The 20,000-nt window shown below is 37.2% G+C and overlaps 4 protein-coding genes across 5 annotated transcripts; 2 read left to right on the top strand and 2 right to left on the bottom strand.

Moving 5' to 3' along the window:
* The first annotated feature begins 663 nt into the window (after nt 1-663).
* On the top strand, nt 664-7,119 carry LOC125813932 (uncharacterized protein At1g51745). Its single transcript, XM_049493412.1, has 3 exons — nt 664-1,433; nt 2,991-4,027; nt 5,902-7,119. Exons 1-3 carry the CDS (start codon nt 1,246-1,248, stop codon nt 7,005-7,007), a joined length of 2,331 nt encoding a protein of 776 aa, XP_049349369.1. The 5' UTR covers nt 664-1,245; the 3' UTR covers nt 7,008-7,119.
* A 1,383-nt stretch (nt 7,120-8,502) lies between these two features.
* Nucleotides 8,503-11,403, top strand: LOC125813944 (cell division cycle 20.2, cofactor of APC complex-like). Of its 2 annotated transcripts, XM_049493425.1 has the most exons (5): nt 8,503-9,060; nt 9,511-9,780; nt 9,888-10,157; nt 10,241-10,822; nt 10,906-11,403. In XM_049493425.1, exons 1-5 carry the CDS (start codon nt 8,965-8,967, stop codon nt 11,047-11,049), a joined length of 1,362 nt encoding a protein of 453 aa, XP_049349382.1. In that variant the 5' UTR covers nt 8,503-8,964; the 3' UTR covers nt 11,050-11,403. The 2 variants fall into 2 exon arrangements, with proteins under 2 accessions (XP_049349382.1, XP_049349381.1); XM_049493424.1 differs by having other exon boundaries at nt 10,241-11,097.
* Nucleotides 11,404-12,192: 789 nt separating this feature from the next.
* Nucleotides 12,193-15,693, bottom strand: LOC125813950 (protein MODIFYING WALL LIGNIN-1). Its single transcript, XM_049493429.1, has 3 exons — nt 15,414-15,693; nt 13,870-14,072; nt 12,193-12,750 (listed from the first exon to the last, which is right to left on the bottom strand). The coding sequence occupies exons 1-3, from the start codon at nt 15,507-15,509 to the stop codon at nt 12,417-12,419; spliced, it is 633 nt and encodes a 210-aa protein (XP_049349386.1). The 5' UTR covers nt 15,510-15,693; the 3' UTR covers nt 12,193-12,416.
* A 704-nt stretch (nt 15,694-16,397) lies between these two features.
* On the bottom strand, nt 16,398-19,266 carry LOC125813962 (protein MET1, chloroplastic). The gene is made up of 6 exons (XM_049493443.1): nt 19,139-19,266; nt 18,399-18,620; nt 17,699-17,865; nt 17,494-17,575; nt 17,327-17,395; nt 16,398-16,663 (listed from the first exon to the last, which is right to left on the bottom strand). The coding sequence occupies exons 1-6, from the start codon at nt 19,262-19,264 to the stop codon at nt 16,493-16,495; spliced, it is 837 nt and encodes a 278-aa protein (XP_049349400.1). The 5' UTR covers nt 19,265-19,266; the 3' UTR covers nt 16,398-16,492.
* Between the last annotated feature and the right edge of the window lie 734 nt (nt 19,267-20,000).

The following is a 20,000-nucleotide window of genomic DNA, read 5'->3' as shown; positions in this document are numbered from 1 at the left end:
TTGAAAAAGGGTATACAGAAATAAGAGCAGTAACACTAACAAAATAATGTGTAGATCAGTACAACATATAGTGTATGCATAGTATGACAAAAAATAATGTGATATTCGTAGCACGAAAAAATAGGTAGTAGCCCCTCCCCCCTCTAAAAAAAAATCCGAGAATAATGTTAATACTATCAGTAAGGATGGATGTCCAAGTACCACCACCAAGCTTATCCGCTCAACTACCAACTAAACTTCTACCCTAATTCGCAACCTTCAAATAGGGGTGGACATACGATTCTTCAGTTCATTTCTTTCAAAATTTGGTTCAATTATTCGATTGTTGATTTTTTTTTCCAATGGTGCTCACCGAATACCATACCAAACAACTTCTGTTTGGTTCAATATTCTACGAATAATATACAACATGACACATCATCTTCGATATATCGCGTCAGTTTATCCATGACAAGTCAAAAATGAAACGATCTAAAGCCCGATCCCTAATGCAACCCTATCATGGCCAAACACAAATTTATAAATAAGTTTTCTAAAACTGCTCCCAAAATCTATGACTAACGCTAGCTAAAAATTTTGACAAAAATGCCCCATGTTTCACTTTCACCAGGTCTCTTTATGTTTCATTAACGTGAAAAATGGACTGGGCCCAGTTGACAAAATGAAGGCTAAAGTGGGCCTAACATACGCGCTCCACGCGTTGCCGTATTTGCAGAAACAATTCGTTCGGTTTACTTCTCACTGTTAACCAGTGAGTCAAATACTGTAACCACTGATTTAGACTTGACTCAATCTCCTCTTTCATCAATTCACAAAGCCAAAATTCAGATTCAGGCGATAAATTCTTGCGATTCTTCAATTCCTCCGGTGATCAATTTCACCAGAAGCGAATAGATATGAACTTTCCCTAATTTTGAATGGAAACCCTAACCCTAAATTTCATTTTTTCTATTAGATCTTCATGTTGTGCGCTTCTTCAATTCCAGTTGTGTCTTTTCTTTTCCGGTGGGTGAGCGATCAAAGCCCCTTATAATCTACGCCTGATCGTTGAGTTTTGTTGATTTGAAGACGGGTAGGTGAGTTGGTTGCCCTAACTATTTATGGTTTGCATGAATTTGAAACGTAATTGATGTTGTATTGGTTTAGAATTATAGTACAGAATTGGGTTTGGCGAGAAAAATATGAAAGAAGGAACCGTTGATCTTTTTAGCAGTTTATAGATTGTATAGATAATTGTTTTAAGGAATGGGAAGCTCAGAAACGGAAGGAGGAATGTTGGAATGCGATACTGGAAGTATTGTTTGGGTCCGAAGGCGAAATGGGTCATGGTGGCCTGGTAAAATATTGGGGACTAATGAGCTTTCTGCTACTCATCTGATGTCTCCACGATCTGGAACTCCAGTCAAGCTTCTTGGCAGGGAAGATGCTAGTGTGTAAGTCCCTTTTTCGATGATCTTTTTCTCTTTCTGAAAGACTTTCAATTTTGTTGAAAAATATGACACCAGTATTTACTCAGCCTTATTACTGCATGTTGGTTGTTGAAGACTTGTAATTGAAACAACTTTTGTATTACTATGGTTTTTTATGACAAACACGGGAGTCTTTATTGCAGAGAAATATAAGTTCACGGTAAAAGTTGGACTAAATGCAGTTATAACTGTATGTCAGATAGTTGACGATTAGAGTTGTTTGCTTCATCAAGATAGGTGAAGTAAATTCTGCCTCCGGGGCACTCGTCCAATGGCAAAGGTAGTACAATATGGCATTTGAGCTAGGCTCACTGTCGTGAATATTTAAAAGAGGCAGGGTGTCGTATGGTAAATTAGATGAAAATGAGTGGTCTCACTAGTTCTTTGGCATTGGTAGCGTAGATTCTTAAGCTGGAGGCTATCAGTAACAGCTACACTACACACTGGATGGATTCGGATGCCAAATTTATTTATAGTGGTTGAAGAAATTCCTTTTGCTTTGTGCAGACTGAAAGGAAATGTTGTGCGTAGATTTTTGGTAGGGCAATGCCCTATGTTTATCTTCTTCTTTGATAGCAAATGGATCGCATTTTTCCACAGTTTATATTCATGATAGGCCTTTTTCTCACAATCTATTGGTTGAGACCAAAGCATGCAAAGTTTATTGATTGAGTCTAGCTTGACTGAAACTCTGGAAGCTCTAAAACTCCCACTCCCACGCAATTGAGAGGAAAAGAAGATAGAGCGTGAGGAAGAAAGGGAAAAGTTGCTACCTTGCTTGGAATTTGGAAAACAGGAGTGGGCTTTACTACTGATTTAGAAAAAAAATGGGGATGGGGGATGGACTTCTCCTCAAATCTCTCAGCCAGGCTATGGTGATGCTAGGGGAAAACTTACTTTTAGTGGGGGACCCCAAACATTCGTAGTTGTTACAGAGTTCTAACTTTGGGATTAAATTTAATTTATTCAATATATAACTCTTTTTGGTACTGGAATATCTCTTAATTCATTTTTATGCACAAGGATTTTTTACCCATGTAATAGGCCAGACATTTGGGCTTAATCTCCTTTTTTGCTTGTTCTCTCTAAGAGAAGAGTCTGCCTTTTGCATGAATTACTGGTAAAGTTTGTTAACCATTTGGCCTGGTGATGGGGTTTACTTTTGTTGGACAAATTGCTGTTTGCTTATCCTGGAAAGTGGGTTCATTGTGGTCCCATACTGCCTTTTTAATGGTTGAGACCTTTGAAAGTGTCAATTGTGATGATAAGAGGTAAAAGAGCTGTAAAATTTCACATGTTCAAGATAAATGAAAAAGGCAAGAACAAAGAAGCCAAAGATGACTAATAATGCCATATTTTAATTGCTCTGTTCACTCTTAATTTCTAGAAATGCTGTTAGTAATTGGTCGAATACTGCATTTTTGTTCCCAATGCCCTCTTATCTTTATTACTTGTGGCTAATATGTACAAACAGCTTATACTCGTAGTATGGTCTGTCATGGTATTTCTCTTTCTTACCAGGGATTGGTATAACTTGGAGAAGTCAAAACGTGTCAAAGCATTTCGTTGTGGTGAATTTGATGATTGTATTAAACGGGCTGAAGCTTCCCAAGGTATGCCTCCAAAGAAAAGAGAGAAATATGCACGTCGAGAAGATGCTATACTTCATGCTCTTGAACTTGAGAGGCTTTTGTTAGACAAAAAATATGGAGCAGGTTATTCATCCACTGATAAGAACAATAAATCTACTGCTGATTTTGTTGGAAGAGAGTCTTTGACATCATCAGAATACCCGGAAAATGGGAATGGGAGACACATAGGACCTAAGTGCCATCAAGTTTCTACTAGATCTGTTGCCTCCCTTGAGGACAAGAAAGCATTAAATATTTCGTCCACAGAGGTACCCAAAGATCGAAATCAACTTAGTGGGGATGTTGATAATTCTGGTGTACTTCCGAGAATGAGAGGTTTACAAGATTTTGGTCTTAGTACTGCTCCTTCTGAACATAATCATTCTCTATCACTTGCTTTAAGTGGTACAGACCAACTTGTGCTTGATAGCAGTGCTCGTGCTGTTCCTGATGAGAGTAATAATGCAGAAGGCCTGGTTAATGTTGAGAAAAGAAGCACATTGGAGAAAAGGAAACCATCAGATGATGCGTTGGTAGAAGACGTCCTTGTCAAGAGGCGCGATAGGCGCCGCCCTCTTGCTCATGTTTTGCAGAGTTCTGAAAATTTGCCAGTTTCTCTCCCTCAGCCGGAGCCAGCTTCCATTTCCACCTCTGGTACAGGAAAGGAACTGCCTCGAGTTGAATCACTTACAAAGAATATCAGTTTTAGGTATCTGGCAGTTGAACCTAGCAACAGTTTATGTGTTGACGAGAGTCATCAATCCCAGATTGAATTTCCAACATTGAAGACTGAAGATAACAATTGTTCTCATCCTGTTGTCTTGTGTGAACAGAATGGTTGTGGTTCAACAGAGTTCACTGAAACTGATTCAACCGAGTCAGATTCTCTGGAATCAGATACCGATGATGAGTTGGCTACACTCTCAGGTTCTCCATTTTTTCTCTTCACCCTTGACCCTTATATGTGCATCAGTTACTTATTATTTTTCTCCAGTTGAAGATAAAAGAAACTACAAGTTAAGAAATGAAGCAGAATTATACTATTGAAATCTTTGATCCTTATTGCTCCAAAAGTTAAATATTTGGAGTCCTTGAAGATTACATGGATTAGCTGAACTATTTTTTTTTTTTGGATAAGGTAAATAATATTATTAACAATGGGAATGAAAGAAGATATTATTAGCTGAACTATGTCATTTTTTTAATGCCTGAGTCACTTTTTGCATGAACTACTCTTTGTTTAGTAGAAAGTGCTGAATTTTTCTCAAGGAACATTTCGTCTTTTGTGTTCATCCCTTTCTGTGCATCAAATTATAACTTATACTCCGGAACTACAAAACAAATTATAACTAGTACTCCATTTTCTGGTTCTTTCTATTAGTACACATGTTTTCCCATGACCATTGTCATTCTTGTTGGCAGATGAGTCAAAAGGCTTGTACTGGGAATTTTTAGGGTAGAAACTTCTTCATAACCAGTGAGCAAGCCCAATGGAGTTGTCTAAGCATGTGCAAGTTCAATTAGGGCCTTCCATGTGCATTGATAGAATCTAAGACACAATACCATCCGAAAGATTTGACCTACCTGCTGAAGCGGATGATTTTCTTGTCTTAACTAATGTTATGTGGTTGGAGTTGTGGTGTTTTATATTCTGTTATGCGGCGGTACATTCTTCGGTGGAGTTTATTGAAAATAGAATCAGAAGCATCCATTAAAATTTATGAAAAAACTTGGAAGCATCCAATAGAATAATTTAGGTCCTTTTCTTGACAACTTCTCTGGAAGGGATTGCCAGAATGGACCCATATTACTCTGGTTTACATTATCAGCTTGATTTTGGCAACTTCCTTGAATTTTACACCCATATAGTCGTATGTTTCTTTGAAAAGTAACTGATCAAACTTTGTATTAAGAATTAGTATGAAGAGGGTGCTTAGTACAAAATATCTGAAAGACGAAAAAGACTTGAAAAAAAAGGTTTTACATAGAGAACAACCTTTCTTTCTTTTTTTTTTTGAGAAAGGGAAGAACCTATATGAAAGTTCACAGAATGCAGTATGATCTCTCAACATACAAGGACTTAGCCTTTTAGGTGAGCACAAGTACTATTTGTGATTTGTCCAATTCTAGTTGACTCTTGTTGCTAGGTGGAACAGCGGGTTGTGACCTTTTTGTATTCAGGTTTTAAACTTGTAGTGGTTTACCCTTCTCAATAACACTTATCCGGGAAAAAAATGCTTGAAGTTACTTTGTCGAGTTCCCTTCCATCCATATCTGTTGACTTATTATACGAAAAATGTAGCAGTGTCTGTTGTGTGTAACTATTACAGTTTGCTGCTTGCTCAACTTTCCTGTTCTTCTACCATAGAATAGTTTATTGGTAGTTTGCTTCATATTCATACTTGGGATTGACTTCTTGGTGAACTCGCATCGTTACTAGTTCTCGATATACAATGCTAGAAGTTAGGTATGGTGCAGATAATTTTTTATCATAATTTTGGTGTTAAATGGGTGGTATAATGCATTAATGTTGCCGTGAACTCCAAAATACCTTTTCTGATGCCCCTGGGTCCATGTTCCATTTTACAACCCATTACCCTTATATACATTGCACATTAGCTTATGAAGGAAAAATACATTATACATTGATTCTTCCGCGCATATTGCTGCTTGAAATTCCTATGGCACTTCAATAAATGAGATCACCCATCTTCAGGTGGCCTTTTTTCTCCCATTAAATAGAGAGGGCAAGTGAAGAATAATTTGCTTAGGTAGGCTAATGTAGTTTGTTTGATGTGCAGATGGTGCTGTATCTATAGAATTAGAACCCAAATATCTTGGAAGATCTGAAGCACTACCTGAACATGGTAGCATGAGCAGCGAGGAGGTTGATGATTTTACACTCGCAGATGGCACTTCTCATCCTTGTCATCAGGAATCTGTCTCTTCTGGTTTTGGGGTGTCTAAATGGAAACTAAAAGGGAAAAGGAATAACCGAAGTCTTAACAAGAGGCCTATTGATTCTTTTGATGGAGATCTTGCAAGGAGACCCAGTCATATGTCCACTTTCAAAGAAAAGGGAGGTTATGCTTGTCTTCAGGATGATGTGGTTACAAACTCCAGTGTCCAAATGGCTGGATATGGATCTAAAGCTCCGGGTAGGGCTAGCCGAAACATGTTGAGTTGGGGGGATTTGTCTTGGGATGATCAACCTTCAATTAGAGGATACTGGGAGGAGGCTGACGAATATTTTGATCCTATGAATAGCTACCGTCATGTTGGTGGCAGGACCATGCTGGTAGATGTAGATCTGAAAGTCCAGTCAAGTTATCAGAGAGAACATGTGCCTATGATTTCATTGATGAGTAAGCTAAATGGGCAGGCAATAATCGGGCATCCTATCCAAGTTGAAACCCTTGCAAACGGTTCTACTGACAGCTTCCTTGGGGATATTGATAATTATCCAGAAACATTGGGTTATGATCCATCACTCCAACCTACATGGAGAACTGCTCGCCGGACTGCCAATGTTCGTGTTCCAAGGCCACATGTATCATCAGCAAAAGATAATCCTGAAGGAATCAAGCATGCACAGGGTTCTGATCATCACAGAAATGTTCGAAAAGCTACTGTACAGAAGGCAAGCACTACGAGGAAGGCCACTTCCCGGCCTCCCATAGAAAGAACATTTTCAAGAAAGCCAGGGAAAAAGGTTAGTTTATCTTCTAACCAAAAGATAAGGACGCTTTCTTCGATAGCCTCACAGCAGAAACAAAGTAGTGATTCCAACAGTTATCAAGTGGATGGGGCACTCAAACAAGAGACACTACCAACTGTTGTAGCTTGTATTCCGGTAAAGTTAGTCTTCAGTAGGTTGAATGAGGAGTTAGTGGGCCGTCGTCCATAATAATTTTGTAGCATGGGCTAAAGGAAGGCAATACAGGCAATAATATACAAGTAACATGTAAAATTTTACAAGAAATAATCTTATACTTGTTAGTACATCCATCTCTTGCTAATCTTTTTGTCCAGGCAAATGAAGTCTCATGTCCCCCGGCTTGAATGTTAAAGGCAAAGCAGGTAGGCTCTGCTTTGGGACTCTGTTTAGTATGTTAACTTAGTTGTATATTGGGTTTCCTTATGTAATTTTTCTCCTTAGTTTTCAAGGCATGGGATCGTGTGGTGCTCTGAGGTTGGATAGACAGGTTTTAGGTGCTTTTTCGTATATATGAGATTATGAATGTACATGTATAACAGAAACTATACTATGACTTGGTGCCACAAACTTTGGTGGCTTTAACTCTGCAACTTACTTGCTGAAAAAAAATACACCTTTTCTCTGCAATATCCGCCAGCTTGCCTTAGCATGGTATGGGGTTGCTCAAATTCAGCTATGAAGGTACTTCTTTTGTGATAAGTTTATTTGTTAGTACTTTGGAATGTTATGTACATAAGTGTGTTACCCAAACGGGCAATGCATTATGTTTGTATAATTCACGCTTCTTTATTCATTACATATTTTTTTGACGTGACGTTTTTCTTTTTTGTTTTTTTGATGTGCCATTCATTCAAATTTGCTCTTCAACTATCCTAAAAGGTCTAGATAATATACATGAAATTGTGTGATTTCAATTTTATTTTAGCCACCATCATTATTTTAAATCAATCATACCCATATCAATAAATTTTCTTCACTCTTCAGATATCACTTGAAGAACCGTTACCCCACCACCACTTCACCCCCAACAACACTCACGTAAGAAATACACAAAAATCACCCAATATCTCACACCTTCATTTTTGCCATTGTTTTATAGTTGTATTGATGAAGTTTCGATAGAGGTGAAGATTTCGTGGCTCGATTTGAGAGTGGTTTATTTGAAGTTAGGGTATAGATTCATAGGTATGAGGAAGAAGACGATGTTGCTATCACCGAATAGTGAGCTTCTTTTGCTCTTCAGGCACTTGAACCTGCTTGGATTACATCTCGACGACAAATAGAAGAAGGCCGATAGGCAATTCAGATAACTCGAGTTTCGATAACTATAAAAAGAACTTTCTAGTTCTGACCATCGTTGTCACAGAGGTATAATCGTGTTACAAAGTTTTATTCTTAATAAATAAGGAAATATTTGAATCAATCTTGTAAGGCGAAGAGTATATCTAACCCAACTTTTAACATAGGGAAAATTTAAATCATGTCACAAAAATTTAAGAGCAGTTATGGACCTTCTTGTAGGGTGGATTACAATAAAATCTATTTACACCTGTTATTTATACCAAATTAATGAATGCAAAACATATATATCTTCAATACATTTTATACTTAATGGCGAATAAATAATAAAATGTGTTCTCTCATTAAATTACTCAATTTGATGTAAATATTGTGTTTGTGCAAGTACTTAGCAGTGCGAACATAAATAAATATCAAATTACCCAACTACCCCTAGATATATGCAGAGTGCTCTCTCCACGGGGATAGACAATTTAGTCCAAATAAATAACTAAATTACAACGGCTAATCTAATGAAATATAGCCGTTGGAGACAAAACCCTAGAATCCTCATACCGCAGACAAAACCTTCTGAAGAAATTTGTATAAATCCATCAATGTACTGAGAAGAACTTCATCAATCTCTCTCTCTCTATCTCTCAATCTCTCTCTAAGTTTCTCAAGCGAACAAGCAAGCGATTTCATCTCGTGATTTATATTTTTCTGTGCAATTATAACTGTTTCATTTGAATTTGTTTGTCTATAATCTGATTTTGATTTTGCAGGGTTCGTTAATCAAGGATTTTGATTCTTTTGTTTGTTATCTTTGTTCTTGTCGATATTTGTGTTTTTTTTTGGGTGCTAACTAATGGATGCAGGATCTTACTCTGGCTCATCAAATAAGAAACAGTCTCGTTGCCCTCTTCAGGAACAACTTCTTCAACGTAAAAATTCTCGTGATAATGTATGCATTCTAAACTCTGAGTCATTCTCTCTATTAGTCATTAATTGTGTTTGATTAGATGGGAATTGGGGGCGGGGGAGGGGATTACGAGGTGGGGAATTGAATTCTCACTAATAAAGTGAAAGTTCAGGTAGCTATCCCCAACTAAGCTACTAAGATTACCCTGAATCTCAAGAATTCATCTTGTCAATGAAGGGGATTTTGATAAAATGAGGATATGGGTTTTCAATAATTTGCCAATTTTGCTTTTGATCTGATTGAGCATCACTGATATGACTTGTTCTGTTATTGCCTTGTGTCAAATTATGTGGGTGGTTTGGGTGGAATGGGGGCTGAAACATGAACACGGCGGGGGCTGGGGTTTTCGATTGTCAGAAGCTGTTTTCCCGCTTTCTTTGGAGATGGAAACATGAATATCTCACCAACTGTTGATTTGTTGTCTTTTAACAGTTGGATAGGTTTATTCCAAATCGATCAGCGATGGATTTCGACTATGCACATTACATGCTGACAGAGGGAAGGAAAGGTAAGGAAAACCCAGCTGTCAGCTCTCCCTCCAGAGAGGCATACAGGAAGCAGCTTGCAGAAACTTTCAACATGAACAGGACTCGCATTCTGGCGTTCAAGAACAAACCACCAACTCCTGTTGAGGCCATTCCTAATGAGATTGCCTCTGTTCAACAGAACAAAACTGCAAAGCCCCGTCGATACATTCCTCAGGTAGTTGCATTTTCCTAGACCAAATTCCAATTGTTGCAAAGAAGCACAATCTGCACAAACTTTTTTGGATGAAAAGTTTTTAAAGGTTCAATTTGTTTTATATGCAGACCTCTGAGAGGACATTAGATGCTCCAGATATCATGGATGATTACTATTTGAATTTGTTAGACTGGGGCAGAAGCAATGTTCTTTCTATTGCTCTTGGCGGCACTGTGTATCTGTGGGATGCATCTGATGGTGCTACTTCAGAGCTAGTCACTGTTGATGAAGAAAATGGCCCTGTTACAAGTGTTAAATGGGCTCCTGATGGTCAACATATTGCTGTTGGTCTTAACAATTCTGAAGTTCAGCTTTGGGATACTACAGCAAATCGACTGGTATGTTTCCTTAATTCTTCTGGTTTTTTCATAGTACAAAAACAAATATTCATATGCTAACATGTTTTAATTCTTTGATGCAGTTGAGAACTTTGAAAGGCGGTCACAGATCTCGAGTTGGTGCTCTAGATTGGAACAATCACATTTTAACAACTGGGGGAATGGATGGTCAAATCATAAACAATGATGTGAGAATAAGGAATCCCATTGTTGACACTTACCAAGGACATCATCAAGAAGTCTGTGGTCTAAAATGGTCAGCCTCTGGCCAGCAATTAGCTAGTGGTGGGAATGACAACCTCCTCCACATATGGGACAGATCAACGGCTTCTTCCAACTCTACAACACAATGGCTTCACAGGCTGGAAGACCATACAGCTGCTGTTAAAGCCCTTGCTTGGTGCCCTTTCCAGGGTAACTTATTGGCCTCTGGTGGTGGTGGAAGCGACAGGTGCATAAAGTTCTGGAATACCCACACTGGTGCTTGCTTGAACTCAATTGATACAGGATCTCAGGTGTGTTCCCTACTGTGGAACAAGAACGAACGTGAGCTGCTAAGTTCTCATGGTTTCACTCAGAATCAGCTCACCCTTTGGAAATACCCTTCTATGGTAAAGGTAGCTGAGCTAACTGGCCACACATCCAGAGTACTTTTCATGGCTCAGGTAAATTTTCATCATTGTTGTATCTTTTGCATCATTGTTGTGTTTATACAAAGGTATTCATTTTCTTGTTTATCGTTTTGCAGAGTCCGGATGGTTGCACAGTTGCATCTGCAGCTGGAGATGAAACTCTCAGATTCTGGAATGTATTTGGGACTCCTGAAGTAGCAAAACCTGCACCAAAGGCAAATCCTGAACCATTCGCTCACCTGAACCGTGGTATTCGCTGAATGACAATAGAAAATTGCATGCTGAACATTTCTGTACAGTCTTGTTAATACATATTTACTGGAACAAAAAGACTACTGACTGAAGAACATATATACCGGAACAAAAGACTGCTGACTGAAGAAGACAATTGTAAATTCAGTTCTAATTTCATTAACTATATTGGTATCCTGGACCAGACCAACTGTATGTAAAAAGAGATCCTTTTTTTCTCCTTGTTTGATTTGTTGATTCTATTACAGTGGCTGCACACCAATAGTGACAAAAGGCCTGTCCAGGAATATCATATCCCCTTGTACAGTTTTCTGATGATGATATGTATTTCTCAATACAATACAACATGATTTATTTTGAAACTGTTATCTCCTTTGATAATATTTTTCCCTCCCATCAAGTTACCAATTTTTTCCCAACTTCTTATTACAGGTCCCCATCATGGATATAACCAAACTAGTAAAACATCTATTTACAGGTCACCATCACTGAGCAAAGGCTAACAACCAACTTTTTTTTTAGTATGTCTTTTTCATGAAAGCATATTCTTTTAACTTCACCTTATCTAAAGTAAAAAGTTTTCATCCTCCCTCAGCCATTCAAAAAATAGGAATTACACCTGTCACTTTGATAGTAGTGCTCTTAAACGACCCCATGGCCTTCAACAACAAGAGACAAAACTTCTTGACCTTGAAGTTTTTTTGCCCATGGGACAACCGAGGCCAAAAGTAGAAAAGTAAAAAAACCATTTTTATTGAAGTATGTGCAAAGCTGGCTTATATTGTCACTATTATGAAGGGAAAGGTCACTTTCTGTATGCCACAACATTTTCCTATACTTGTGGTATATTGTTAAAGGTCAAACAATCTACATAAGTGATTTGTTCAAACCAGTTCCCAGCTCTAAGGTAATCATTTCGCATATAAAATATGGGGCTTTTGCTCCAAATTAAAGAAGGTGTTCAGCATTTTGTATTTCTAAGAGTACTCAAATTCCTCCTAATCATAAATTCAATTGTCCAGGAAAATAATTCTGAAGTTCAAGTAGTAGGTGAAGCCAAATAGTGACAGCTTTCCTTTCCTCACAATCCAGCCCTGTGAAACTAGATCAAGAACCATTACTAATGATAGCTATTCGAAACTACAGAGTTCATACAAGAGTATGTTGCATTGTTGGATTACATACACACATCACCTCCAGATACATGCTACAGGCTACAAATTTCCGACAAAATTAAGCTATCACTGCCATAGCAAATGAAAAAACAAAAAAAATAGTATGATATAGCTCACAAAGGAGAGTGTTTCACATACAGAAGACGATTCTTACACCCTTAACACCTCCATTCCTTATGTTTATATGGGTCTAGGGACAATCATGTAGATATGCGTCTCATATAAGTATCTTCATGCACAAAAACTGGCTCCTGACTGGTCTGTGAAGGAAATTGTGGGTGTCCCATTGCAATGCCACCTTGACTTGGAGCTGGTGGACGCCATGGATCGTTGATGTTCTTTGCAGATGTCAAGGAAAGATAATAGGTGATTCCAAGAGCAACACTGGCAAGGGACAAGATAGCAGCTCCAGCAAATACTCCAGGCTTTACAACATAGCAATAGTAGTTGCCGAAATACAGGCTCTCATCACCATGCTGATCATTCAGTGCTGCGCCTGTTAGCAACAATAGAAATGCTATAACAAATGTAAACCTGCATAAGTGGTAAGTAGACCTGTATTAGGGCTTCTTCGGATGGTATGTAAGATCAAATTGGTTCACCAGAGAAATAACTTCTGATAGTATATTCCGATGTATATGACCCCCAAAACAAATGCAAAATTAGAAGAAAAAACTCTGATTTGAGGCGCAATGATATCTCAAGGTCAATACAAAAATTGGAGGTCCAACATCATCAGCTAGACTACATTTTTGGAATCACATACTGCAGAGGTTAATCTACAAGGACTACATTCCATGAAGTTTGAATAGGCTGAGGATAAAAAAAGGGAGACAAAAGGAAGTAGGCTTCTGCCCATCCCCCTTGCACATCACCACCTCAACACAGTGCACTGGAAATTGCATCTGTAGGACCAGAAACGTACCATTGGTTGGTGAAGTCATAAGAATGATAACGTATATTTGGATTAATTACTATCCATTAAAAGAGGAGTAAAAGTCCAACATTATTAAATACTCATATCCACAAGTCACAACACATTCTCAAATTATGATACTTCCAAAAATTGCTAAAAAAGTTTGCACATGCATTCGTTACTAGTATGTGAGCCAGCACTACAGCTGTAAGGCAACTTATTGGCTTCAAGAACATTGATAGATATCTTATCATCCTTCTATACAAGACAAAATAGGTTCAACTTTCATTCGTTGGTCAAGATTTGACATTGTAAAGGACAGATCAGAAAAAACAAAATAGTGATTTGTTTAAATTAATCTGATGTCAAAGGGTGCTTTTTTTCTTTCTCAGAAAAAAGGAAGAAAAAGTGTTGTGATGTTGAAGGGGCAACAACACAGAATAAGTCAACTTCTGAATGTAGGAATAATGAACGTCTACTTTGCCTTGACTGCATATATATAAGGTTTCTAAGACGTCCCAACACATACAATGCAAGATTCTCACAGAAACTATAGAACAACAATTACTATCTGTTATTAGGGTCAACCTCCATTTGATCCACTGCAATGATGACCAACTGAACTTGAATCTAATTACAAGGATACAGAGAAACAAATGAATATTCCTTTTTATCTAAATGTATTGCAATAATGACTACTGAACTTGAAATTAATAATCAATCCATAACCAACTTACCAGGATACAACAAAACATATTAGCGCTAGCGTCCAATTAGATGCTGATTGATGTTGGCCTTTCCGGCAGCAGACACATCCACTTGCTACATTGATAATTATTTGAGCAACTATAAGAGCCACAGAAGCAGTCAATCCAAGACCCAGTGCAGGACTCCTTGGATATACACATTCTGTAGGAGTCGGAACCTGGACCTGAGAACCCTGAAGAATAATAATTGGATAGTACTATAAATTAGTCACTACGACCCTCTGAGCAAACCAGGAAACATGAACTCTCTTTACCCCTATATTCTACGGAACCAAAATTCCCAACAGCAAACATGAAATGAAAGTAACTCAAATCCTGTAATCATCCTATGGAATTTAGCATGCAACCAAATTACCATCAAAGGTCTCTTTTTCTTAATCCATTCGCACTCTCTCCATCCACCAAACCCCACCCATAAAACTACTCCCATGCAGTTATGACTTATGAATGATAGCAGGGCAATGAGTGTTATGATCTGAAAGCCAATATACTTGCACATTTCCTCCACTCACCTCCTAGAAACTATTCATTCCCTACCCCTGAGCTACCTCACCGGCAGGTATGTTGTAGGAGACAGCGGAGAAAGTCAGCAGGTTGTGAGATATTGCTTGCATTGTCCAATATAAGTTGAAATCTTCTCCACTAAAGTGAAACATACTATTCCCTGATTCAAGGAACAATCATATGGAACTGCAACCAAGATCAGCAGGGACGAAACCAAATCATGGAGTGAGAGTGACACCAAGGTGAGCATATATCTATCTATATCTAGATGCTCAAAGCCTTAACATTCAGAAACCATTCAAATTCAGCTGAATGCGCCCAGACAAACAACAACATACACAGTGGAGTATGGGGAGGGTAATGTGTACACAGCCTTGCCCTACCTTGTGAAGGCAGAGAGAGGTTGTTTCCAATGGAAACTCAGCTGAATACGACCAGACTCAGCCCAAAAAGTTTTTTCTCCAAAGGAGAGCAAACTTGATGATAAGAATCCAGTCTTTAACAATTGAATTAGAGATGATGGGTTCCCTTACATTGTCCATCACATGACCACTAAGTTTTACTAGGAGCAAACATCTCAAGGGCAGAATGTAGTTTCAGCTCAAATTTGACCTCACCTAATAGTCCAAGAACAAAAAAATTCTCTTTTTTCTGTAGGAGTAGCTTGGAATTATAATGAAACTAAAAGGAATAGAATTTGTGTTGTTCATTGTTCATAACCACAAAAGTAAAAGAGCCAAATGACAAAGAACTGAAGAAATCTTCATTTAACCCTACATCTATTAGTATTCTTTGTCTTAGATTATAACAGTAAATTAACCTTTCAGTTCATTTGAACCAAAGATTTGACAAAAATTAAAGAACACAGTATAACCATACAAGTTTTCCAGATTAAACAAATGAACTAAACCTCCCCGACCATAAACAAACAAAGAAAGAAAAAAATTAGAAACCCCACAACAAAAAAATGGAATCTTGGGTTTTTCCTTTAAAGGGAAACAATGAACTACCTTAATCCTTGTGGCCTCAGCAGCAAAACCAGTAACGGCAGATAATAGCCCTAGAAATCCCACAACCCCACAAATTATTATCGATTTTCTCTCCATAGCAACTCTTTCTTTCTTGTTTTAGACTGTTGGTGTCACTCAAAAACTGATCTTTTTCGCTGTAAAAAAAGAGCAGCAAACAGAAAAGAAGAAAAAGGGGAAAGTGTAGAGAGGAAGCAATGTAAAGCTTGTGAATTTTAAAAGTGGCAGTGGCACAGAAACTGGATGAGTTCGTCACACAGAGAGACTGTGTATTGTCGTTTAGTGAAAATATATACCATAAATTTTTTCAAGACAAAATTACTGATAATGGGTTGGCAAATTAAACGCCTTTTTCCTAAATAAGAGTCAAAAAGAGTAAAAAACACTTCCACCTTTTCGTAAAAAGTACTGAGTTTGACTTAAATAGGAAGTTTAAGAAGAGAGTATGCCTGTTATGAAAGAGGGGAAAGAAAGGAAAAGCCAAAAATAGAGGCAAAAATTAAGTAATGAAAATAGTGCGAACTCTTCAGTCTTCGTGATGGAATTCACTAAAGTAAAATGATTAGTCCACTTTTAAGTGATAATAGTCGTGTTACTAGTAAAAAAATGTCCCTTTCATTAGATAATTTTTTTCGTATAATCATTCAAATATTTTATATTTACCAATTCATATTAATATTGCTTAACGGTATTATCAAGTCTACTATAGTAATAAAATAAGAGATGAACCGTGGTGTAGAAATATCAAATATCATTAGGATGTGACAATTTTGCCTTTTGAACCATGTATCCGCCTCTGATCATTGATCATAATACGACAATGATTATGAAGAATATAAATGCTTGATTATATATATTTTAGAAAATTAATAAGTTTTCTTTACACATCGATTGATTTGGATACACGTATCATCAACTCGTTAGTTCTACTCTCCCTTGTAAAAAAAAATGCACACTTGAGCTTCATTTCAAGAACGTGTAATTATATAAGCACAAGCATTTAAGTAACACTTTTAAAGGTATAATAAATCATGAGGAAAATTTTGAATTGATAAAAGATGTTACTGAAGACCATAAACTAGTAATGCTCCAACACCACCAATACCAGCAATGAGACCAATAATGACACCAATTGGTGGCAATCCTCCTCCAATTGCTCTCCCAGTGTTAACATCATATCTTGCAAACCTCTTCTTTGGTGCTATGCATTGTGGACATGCATAGTCCTCCGGCTGCATCCAACAAACGCAACAAATTATAACGTTATTTGTCTATGCACGTAAATATACAAACGCTCAGGCATAAAGTAAGTAGGAGTACAAAGGCAATCAAGAGGTTAGCCTGTAAGTAGAACCTACATACCAAAAAGAGGGCGCTATGTGCTTGGTGGATCTAGTAAGGTGGTGAGTGTAGGCTATATGGCGGAGCCATTAGTTTTTTTAATTTGCAATTAGGTCCCCTCTCTACTCTTTATATCAACACACCATTTGTCTTGAAACAAAAGAGATTGTGGTTGTTGTCTCATTGACGTTGTCATCTTGAGGAAGAGTTGTAGAGTGGAAATAACTTAATCCTACGTCAATCTGACATGACTCAATTTGGTATGCCCATCTACTTATTTTGTATAAAATTATCATGTTCGATCTAGTGTTTATAATGTTAAAATGCCATCAATTACAAGGAGAAGCAGAGACTTCAGAAGATCCAAAATTGTCTAACAAGTTCCGAGATAATATCTCAGAAAGTCATTCAACTATGGACTCACAGAGTCAGTCAACTATGAGCTCATAGTTGAGTGACCATTTGAGATATTATCTCAACAAGTTTCTGAAGCCCAAAAAAAGAAATTATAAGCTTGTATTGGAACACAGATAAAGTCGAGTGCAGAAACTTGCCTGTTCATCGAAAGACTTAGGCAAGGTGTATATGTAACCACAGTCGAGGCAAATGTGTGTTGCTCTGACCTGAAGACAATGAACTATAGACGATTACGCAAAGAAACAAATACAAAGGATGAACATCAAGCAAATACAAATTTAATGATGCACAGATCAATACTAGCCTTTTGAGCATCAGTTAATTTCCTTCCAAATTGAGGAGGAGCAGGACGCTTGGGCAATCTTTTAACATCTACATCAGCACCTCTGCATCAAAATATCAACCAATTGAAGTATGTTAAACTCACATCTTTTGTTAATAAAGACATCATTACTCATACGTAGCGATGTCTTATTTCATAAGATCATTAAAATGTTTCACTTGCTAACCTGCTAATGACGAAGTAGACAGAATCAGGCTTCGCCTGTATGGCTGTTTTCGTAAATCCAAGCTTATCAGCTGGCCACAGTTCGTCACCGAAGAAGCTACTTGTGTAGACTACTTGATCACCAACCTTAAGCCCTGCCCTTGCAGCATTACCGCCATTCTCTATACCCTAATTCATTCAAAACAGAACAACAAAAAAGCTCTTAACATCAACAATTCATTTCGTATTAGGCAACTTTTGCACCAGTAGTGTAAAACAGTTTTACATTGTCCGTGGATAAAATGTCACTACTCACTAGTCGATCTAAAATCGATAGTGGAGCCAATAATTCCAACAAGGAGACTAAAAAAATGCAAAAATGCCACACTGAGATTTTAATTTATGACATAAAACAACTTTTGAACCCCTTCATCACTGCACTAGAACATTTTCTTATGTTAAGGAGATTCAACAATTTCTTTATAACCAAAAATTAAGTCATTTGTGTCGCGGAGTATCTCTTTTTGCCTAAGGGGATTCAATTGAACCCCTCGCGTTCACCTAGTTCCATAACTTGTCTACACTCTACAATATGGTTCAACCAAAAAACAGGCTGATTAGACCTAGTTACTAGTCCACAACTTGTGAGAATTTCTTTAGTAATTGCCTCATTAAAACAGAACGAAATAAATCGACATAATGGAGAACAACAAATTACAAACCGTAATGAGAACTCCACCACCTTGCTTTGGACCTAAAGTGAGTCCCAATGGCTTATCAACTTCAACTTCGATATTCTTCGCAGCAGCTGCTTTTCTTGCAGTAATCTCAAGGCCTCTACTTCCACCATTGCTAGTACCATTCCTCTTACTCTCCGCGCCTAAGAACGTATTCGAAACACCCCTTTTGGCCTCTTGTAATGATAGCCCTTGAAAACTAGTTTTCTGAAGAGGTAAAGTATTTTGATCAGAAGATGTTCAAATTTGACATGTTTATACCATGAAAAGAAATCAAGCCTCCAGGCAGGGATAGAGCCAGGTAAGGTTGGGGGTTCAAACCTCTTTTAACGGAAAATTATATTATTTATACATTGTTAAAATTACTTTTTATGTATATATAGTAGATGTTGAACTCCTTTCGACTTGTTTGAACCCGTGAAAATCATGGTTCCGCCTCTAGGTGAAGACGACTATTGAGACATAACACAACACATTTTGGTAATTCTATTAGATTAAGCAGATTTAACCTTCAATTAATTGAAATACGCACTTCTGATCCCTACATACTAAAAACACACATTCCAAATGATCAAAAAGCTCAAATGTGTTTACTCAAATAGACAAAAATCAGAATTTACACATAATTGAAGGACTAAACATGCTATTATCCCTACATAAATAATTTAAACTATGTTTTTAAATGAGATGATCGCAGACTTCGACTATAACGAATTGAATTATACCTGGGATGGAGTGGTGGATGACTTGAGAGATGGGATAGAGGAATTAGATTTGGTGATGCTAAGATTTCTTGAGTAAGAAACAGAGCAAGAAGAGGAAGCAGCACCAGCAACAACAGCAGATGCCATGATTTTTTAATTTTAGTTTTGGATGTGGTGTGGTGTGGTGTAGCGTGTGCCTTTAATTTGTGTTCATGTCAGCAAATTATGTGGAGAGGATAACATTCCAGTGGCAGATAGCTTGGCCTTACATGTCAGCCACACGCCCCACTGCACTATTCTACTACCTTTTATCTGTTTTATACCATAGTTTATTTTGAAATTTTTTTTTTGATGAGAAATAAATTATTTTTGATCAATAAATTAAAAACACACATGATAATTGTTTAGACAAACTTTTATAAACGACTTTTTAATTTATGAAAAATAACTCTTAGTTATTACTTATATACACTTTTTTTTTTCTCAAAATCTTAACCAATAACACCTTATATTTTTAAAAATACATATTTTCTTTTAAAAACTTAGTTAAATACCTCAATTTTTTAAATACATAACCACTTTTAATTTCCCAAAAACTTGATCAAATAAACTATAACAAACCGTGTTCGAAAACAGATGAGTCCCTTTGGGGGCTGCAAGAAAAGGTATTTCCTCTATTCATTTTATGGAACACATTTTTCTATTTAAGTTATTCAGAAAAAAAAGAGTACTTTTTTTTTATATTTAAAACAATTTAAATATGTATAAAAAAAATTTAAGTTAAAATAAAATAAAAAGTGTTAATAGCTCCTATAAAATTACAATGATCACCAAAAGACGTGAGGTAGGACATGACATTTCCTTCGAAAAGAGCCCTCTATAC

This window comes from Solanum verrucosum, unplaced genomic scaffold (assembly GCF_900185275.1).
Source record: "Solanum verrucosum unplaced genomic scaffold, falcon-dt-bn FXZP01000205.1, whole genome shotgun sequence".
NCBI lineage: Eukaryota > Viridiplantae > Streptophyta > Magnoliopsida > Solanales > Solanaceae > Solanum > Solanum verrucosum.
The sequence above is the reverse complement of the archived record's forward strand: the minus strand, read 5'-3'. Positions and strand labels throughout refer to the sequence as shown.